This window comes from Pteropus vampyrus, unplaced genomic scaffold, assembly GCF_000151845.1.
Source record: "Pteropus vampyrus isolate Shadow unplaced genomic scaffold, Pvam_2.0 Scaffold324, whole genome shotgun sequence".
Classification (NCBI taxonomy): domain Eukaryota; kingdom Metazoa; phylum Chordata; class Mammalia; order Chiroptera; family Pteropodidae; genus Pteropus; species Pteropus vampyrus.
This window is the reverse complement of record NW_011889105.1, coordinates 272,625-280,048: the sequence shown is the minus strand read 5'-3', so window position 1 is coordinate 280,048 and position 7,424 is coordinate 272,625. Positions and strand designations below refer to the sequence as shown.

At 36.5% G+C, this 7,424-nt stretch overlaps 1 protein-coding gene across 2 annotated transcripts in view; it reads left to right on the top strand.

The window, feature by feature from the left end:
- The window catches only part of PCSK5 (proprotein convertase subtilisin/kexin type 5), a 421,776-nt gene extending 417,235 nt beyond the window's left edge, over positions 1 to 4,541 (top strand). For both annotated transcript variants that reach the window (XM_011377895.2, XM_023521942.1), the window contains one exon: positions 3,168 to 4,541. In XM_011377895.2, coding sequence (XP_011376197.1) covers positions 3,168 to 3,574 — 407 coding nt within the window. In that variant the 3' untranslated portion in view covers positions 3,575 to 4,541. The remainder of the gene's footprint in view (positions 1 to 3,167) is intronic.
- Positions 4,542 to 7,424: the final 2,883 nt, after the last annotated feature.

The following is a 7,424-nucleotide window of genomic DNA, read 5'->3' as shown; positions in this document are numbered from 1 at the left end:
TAACTTTAATTTCAATCAAAGAACTGAGAAGATTTGAGAGAAATAATGGGGAAGTCAAGTAATGAAGGCCTCAGAATTAATTCTGCATTCATCGTTCATGGAACTCCAGTGTTTGTTAATCCTTCCTCACTCAAAAGGAATCTCCTAATTGTTCTTAACAGGGTGAGAAATTTAAATGTGAAAAATGCTATGAGAGCTGCATAGAATGCAAAGGACCTGGGCCCAAAAACTGTACTGTGTGCCCCGCCAACCTGCTGCTGCACATGGATGACAGCCGCTGCCTGCACTGTTGCAACGTTTCCAATCCCTCTGATGCCCAGGAGTGCTGTGACTGCCAGGACACTACAGGTAAGAAAAGAGGAAGATCAGCCTGCGGAGGAAGGGCATGTCTTCGGGAAGCTGACCAGAGCACACAGGAGAGGAAGATGGGAGATTCCAGAGAATCAATATGGCTACCTTTTTATTTAGTGTCTGCTATGTGTCTACTGTGCTTGAAACTTTCTGTCCATCATCTCATATAAGTAGATGTTATTAATCCAATTTTACAGATGAGGAGACTGGGCTCAAAGGGTTTGATTAGCATGCCCAAGTTTACATCAATGTTAAGAGGCTCATCTAGAATTAGAATATGGGTCCTCTGGACTGCAAAACTGAAATTCTTTCCACTATTGTGCTGCTTTCAGCATTAGAGCTCAAGTAGTTCTAGGATTTCATCTTTATAAGTTTACTTTATTCCTTTCTTATTCTTTCCTCCTGAGAAAAAAGGAAAAGAATCAACTATCAAGAAAGCTTATTCTAATGCTATCTTGAAGAATCATTCTGTGGAAAGCAGCCCAAATCTAGGCTTCCCATTAGAGTCTTAAGGCATTTTAGAAATGAATTTTCATTGAAGGCTAAGAAAAAACACTTTTTTTAATACCAATTCCCAGTCCCCCAACTGTCTCCAACCTGCAACTCCACCCATGTGAGTGTACTTGATCCTCATTGGACACAAACTTAAAAAAATACCAAATGGAATGATTTCTTCTAAAAAAAAAAAAAGAAAGAAAGAAAAAGAAAATTCTTAAGAAGCAGATCATTTCCTTGGGGGTTCAGATGTGTCATGGCCTGACAAAAACAGATGTCATATTGATGGAAGCATGTCCATTTATAAGTGAAGTAAATCCCAGACCGAAAAATGCTACTAGCCATTTCTGTTATATATATATTTTTTATCAGCCTTTTCAACTAAATTCTAAATAGCATCTTTCCAAAAACTAATTATATCCTTCTTTCAGCTTTCTTACCCCTACAAGCAGCTGATTTCCCTAGGTCCTCTTACACATCCACCTTCAGGGGCTGATGGCCTAATATCCATGCTGTGTCAGTTAAGAATAATAATCCTCATTACATCAATGGCTTTAAATGAAACCAGAAGTGTGTGCATGTTGGGTGCAGAGTTTCTGCAATCCTGTTTCAACTAAAAACGATTTAGTCAGCTTTCTTGAGACTTTTGTGGCTCTTAAAGATCCAGTTGTGGCCACTCTGCAAAAATCTAAACACTCTTGATTGCCTATCATTCTTTACTGAGACACTGACCCCTTTAAAGAAACCAGATAACAGAGGTTGACCTTAACTTTGCAGATCTAAGATTGTAGAATAGTTAAGACAAGATTGCATACAGCATACTAGTAATTGAAACAACCTTGAAGGGTCTTTTATTGATTCTCCTGCCTTAGGCAGTATTTATCTCCCAAATACCATACACCAATTGCTTATGCATCCCTCTGGTGCTTCAATATTTCCTCCAGGGAAAAATTCTATGCTGATATTGCAAATGATGAAAGCCATAATGATAGTGCTATTACTTTGGAAGAAATTTTGCTTAATGGGCAAAATCCCATGAGAATGAAAGTTACAATAAAATAGAAAACTTGTTTATCACTAGCAAAAAGAGACAGTGGTAATAAATTGGATGTAATCAGCTAATATCTAATAAGCAACAATAATTGCCCTTAAAATAATTGGCAGCAGTATTATATCATTAAGCTAGTATGTACAATGTACCTAGAATTTCTCATTTAAAAAAATCCTGGGGGCATACCCAAGTGGTTCAAAAAATATTTATAGAAAACTTAGTGTGTATTTCAACTTGTACATCCAACATAGCCTACTAGTTTTCTTTTCCCTCTGGTTCTTTCATATTTTCTTTTACTCTACCATTTGGTGAGTTAAATAATAGGAAAAAATTTGATAACTTACCCAAATCATACCACCTAAACAAATGAAAAGGAATAAAAATGGGCTCATTGTTAAAGCTATGATTTGACCTTTCCTTCTGTGACAGTTTCAGTTACTCCATGTTCTCAATTAAGGTGACATGGAACAGAGCTTTCAACTTCAGAAATCTTAATTATGATAGAAGATATTTAAAGGTAGCACTTCTTTTCCTGCCAGATTAGGGCCACAAAATGCCAAGAAGTTAAAAAACAGTTGTTGGAGCATTTTAACCCAACATCTCCAGACTACAGCATGAAGTTAGGATTCCTGGGTTTGAATTCTGACTCCTCGACATACAAGCTCTCAGCTCGGACAATGTGACGATTTACTTCTTCTCTATGGGCCTCAGTTTCTTCAGCTGTCAAGCAACAGATTGGCCTAAGTGATTTCGAAGGCCCCGCACAACCATAAGAATCAATGGTTTTATAAATAATCTGCTCCTGCCCTTGAATAGTGGCACGATCATGTTGGACCAGGTTTAAGAGTAGCTGGGGAGAGCACTAAGTCTTAGAAAAAGTCAGAGTTATTTAGCAATGAGTGAAGCTTGGCCCAAGATGGAATATTTTTCTCAGAAGAGAAATCAAAGAATTCATTGGTAAGATTGGACAGGGCAACTGATCCCTAAGGTATGAAAATGAGGAGGCTCCATTTGAATTTCAAATTGCCCTGCATCCTAGAAGGGTTTGATAGCATCATCTGACATAGACTGGGACTGTCATGGGGGTACACAGGGCAATTCTGAAGAGTGGTGTGCCTTTTAAGAAAATCAGAGAGAGAGAGATTCCACCATTTTAGATTTTAAAAAATAAAGGTGAAGTTCTTAACCTCGGAACCTAATTTTCTCCATTCCATCTCTTCTCTTTCATCCTTCCCTTTGCCCCTCTTCCTTTGGGGTTCTCTTCCAACAGATGAGTGCATCCTTCGAGCAAGTGAGATTGGGTCTGCCCCTGAGCATTCCAAGACAGCCTTGTTCATCATCTCCTCCATTATGCTGGTGCTTCTGCTTGGAGCAGCTGTGATCGTCTGGAGGAAATCGTGGGGCCGATCCCAGCCAGCAGAGAAGGCTGGCTATAAAAAGCTGGCTGACCCTAGCAGGTCTTATTCCTCCTATAAGAACAGCCACCGTGAGAGCACCAGCTTTGAAGAGGATCAGGTGATTGAGTACAGGGACCGTGACTATGATGAGGATGATGATGATGACATCGTCTACATGGGCCAAGATGGAACTATCTATCGGAAATTCAAGTATGGGCTTTTGGATGATGATGATGAATATGAGCTGGAATACGATGATGAGAGCTACTCCTACCAGTAGGCAGAGGCCACATGCACCTCACCCCATTCCACTCAGGCACGCATGTGAGTGTCATAATTTGGGGTTTTATCCTCATACACCAGGCTGATGTATGGGCATTTGTATTTGTCTTTTTAACCATGATTCCAACTAGAGTCTTTAAGAATGCTGAAATATTTTATTCTTCATTTGAGTGGCTAAACTTGATTAACCATAATTGTTCAACCATAATCGAGGAACAAGGATAAAATCTGGAGGGGTTTTCCTTCAAACAGTACATCAAGACACAAGACACAGGAAGTAAAAACAAGTGACATTTGTACAAACTGTCTTATGTGATTTTTTTTAAAGGAAATGAACCTATGAAAGTTCTGTTTCTCATCTGTTTTGTGGAGATACCTACTGCCTTCTGAATTCTGATATTTCTGTAAATGATTTTTGGGGCTGGGGCAATAAAAGAGTTGTTTGTCTTAGGGCATTTTTCTCCTCTGTTAGCTCTCTTTAGGCAGAGATTCATTCTGTAAGGGCCAACTAAAGAAGGTTCTCCTTATTCCTTGCAACAAGTGACTCCAGACCAGCTCTGGTGAGCAAAAGAGACCACCTCTGCTAAGGCTGGTCATAATCTATTTAGAGATGAGGAAAGAAAAGGGAGGTGGCATCATAACTGAGGAAATCATGTATTTGCTGGGCACGGGTTCCTCAGCGTTAATGCAGAGTCATCATGATTCTAGGGGCAGAGCAAGCTCAGGCAGGAGATAGCAGCAAACCTAGTAGAAAAGAAATCACTAAGTTTCCAAGAATTGCATCATTACACTCTCAAGATTTTCTAAGAATGTTTCTGGCTGGAAACATAAGCTAAGACATCAAGTAATAAAAACAAAATTGCAGTGTTAACCTAACATGAAATAGGATAAATTGACCAAAGCTATATCCACGCCAAAAAAAAAAAAAAAAAAAAAGACTAGCTACTAAATCAGAAAGCTTTCATCAACAGCCTGTCATAGAACTGTGGACATTCCATAGAAAAAGTCAGAGTGGAGTCTAACATGAAAAATCCTAACTTCCCACTTGTAAGCTTAATTGAGCTGCTGACCAGTCTTCCAATACCGTGATTTGGGGTCTAGACATCCTAGGCTTCCGTTTTCCCACTTTCCTGTCAAGTATATGCTTGGATTCATGCACCTAGGACTGTTTTTCTGCAGATAAATACAGAGAGGGACTCTTGCTGTGTGAAATTACCTAGCAGGGTTTTGCAGATTTTCTTGTCAAAACAGAAGTTATAGGAAGTACTAGGAGCAAACCAACAGAAAGTGACATTTTCAGATGATGATGATAATTTTTTAAAATTTATTGCACATCTAACATGTACCAGGTACCAACGTTAATAATTCCTTTTAGAAAAATCATCCCACTTAATGCCACTATAATTTCATGAGGTTGGTACCATTATTACTGTTTTTATAGGAAATCTGAGGCTTACAAGAGGTTAAGTAACTAGCCCAAGGTGACAGAAAGCTAATCAAGATTCAGGAAAAAGAATGATCCCAAAGCACATGTTCTAAATAATAATTATGCTACACTGACATAAAGTGAGAAAAGAAGTGTCCTAAATCTAACAAAGGCATGTCTGTTATTTTATTTTATTATATGGCAACTGTATTAACTTTACTAAAGTTGTGCATCTTCTTTTCTTCTTTTTTTTAAACATGTATCACTGACACAAGAAATCTCTCTGAAGAAGTCTTCAGTTTAGGGAAGGCCTCAGTGTTTCTTTAGGGGAAAATTCTTAAAGCAAATGTTGGCAAACTTCCTCTGGAAAGGGGCAGAGAGTAAATACTTTATGTTTTGCACAACTCCTTAACTTTGCCACTATAGCATGAATGAAGCCAATCCAAATGGGTGGGCTGTGCTCCAATAAAACTTTATATACACTGAAATTTTGATATAAGATAATTTTCACATATCAAAATATTCTTCTTTTGATTTTTTCTTAAATCACTTAAAATATTGTTAAAAATTCTTAGCTCGGGGAATACAAAAACAGGTGATGGGCTAGATTTGGAGGACGGAGTATAGTTTGTCATCCTCATCTTAAAGAAAATTCTTAAGAGATCATGTGTATCATACATGTATATGATACGCTACCAAGATTTTTCATAATTTAAAATTATCTCTTCAAAACCTTTTCGAAGTCCTGATAGTTCTCTTTGTAATTCTCAAAAATAAATAAAAATAAATGTAAGATAGCCATTATATCAATGAAAGAATTTCTCTTCTCTTGCTGTGTAATTAGAGTGCAGCCTATAGAAATAAGTTATTTTATTTATATTGTTTTTCATCTTCCCTGATAACTCTAAAGCTCTGATAGACTGAGTTTGACAATTCTTTGTATAGCCTGGAAATTGTTTTCCAAGAAAAATATGTATTTATGATACACAGTTAAAGATTAAATGAGGTCGAGATGACCTTGAATACTAAGAAAAATTGTACTGTTGTACTGTGTGAGCCTGAAAAGAAGGTACATACTGAGTATCGGTTCAGTTTGACATCTTTCCTTCTTTATTCTTAGTCATGCCACATTATTCTCAGACATCTTTTGAATACTGTACTAACAACTGTCTAAATAGATAAATATGTGTTTGGAAAATAGTCATGTTTTGCTTTTCCGTTTGCAAATAACTTGGAAGTATCAAGAGATCCTTGTAGACTGGTAATACACCAAGACTCTGGGCAGGAGCTTGGAAGGTTCTGGTTCACAGAAAGTAACTTTAAAATTGGCAATAAAATTAAATCAAGACCAGATTACTTTATGGGGACTTGCTTTTTAACAGTCTATTTCTGAGCACTTTTTATGCACTTAGTATAGTCAAGCTCTGCTAAACAATGGGGATAATTCTAAGAAATGCATCCTTAGGCGAATTCATTGTTGTGCAAACATCAGAGTGCACTTACACAAACTTAGATGGTATAGCCTACTACACTCGTAGGCTATATGGTACAGCTTATTGCTCCTTGGCGATAAGCCTGCACAGGATGTTATTGCACTGAATACAGTAGGCAATTGTAACACAATTGTATTTGTGTATCTAAACATATTTAAACATAGAAAAGGTACAGTAAAATTATAATATAAAAGATTTTAAAAATGGCGCATACCCACATAGGGCACTTAACATGAACAGAGCTTGCAGGACTGAAGTTGCTTTGGGTAAGTCAGTGAGTGAGTGGTGACTGAATGCGAAGGCCTGGGACATTACTATACACTGCTCTAGACCTTAAAAATACTGTAGACTTAGGCTACATTAAATTTGTAAAAAAGCTATTTTTCTTTCTTCAGAATAAATTAGCCTACTACAACCCTTTTACTTTATAAACTTTATTTTTTTAACTTTTTAACTATTTTGTAATAACACTTAAAACACACATTGTACAGCTGTACAAAAATATTCTTTCTTTATGTCTTTATTCCATAACCTTTTTCTATTTTAATTTTTTTACTTTAATTTAAAATTTTCTGTTAAAAATTAATATACAACAAAATCAACATTCAAAAATCCATAGCTTTCTTATACTCTAATAATGAAGTGTCAAAAAAAGAACTGGAAAAAATAATTCCTTTTGCAAATGCAACAGAAAGAATAAAATACCTAGGAATAAATCTAACAAAACATGCGAGGGACCTATGTAATGAAAACTACAAGACTCTATTAAAAGAAGTCAAAGAAGATACAAAGAAATGTAAAGATATTCTGTGTTCTTGGATTGGAAGAATCAACATAGTTAAAATGACCATATTACCTAAAGCATTATACAGATGTAATGCAATCTCCATCAAAATCCCATCAACATTTTTTAAAGAAATAGAACAAAA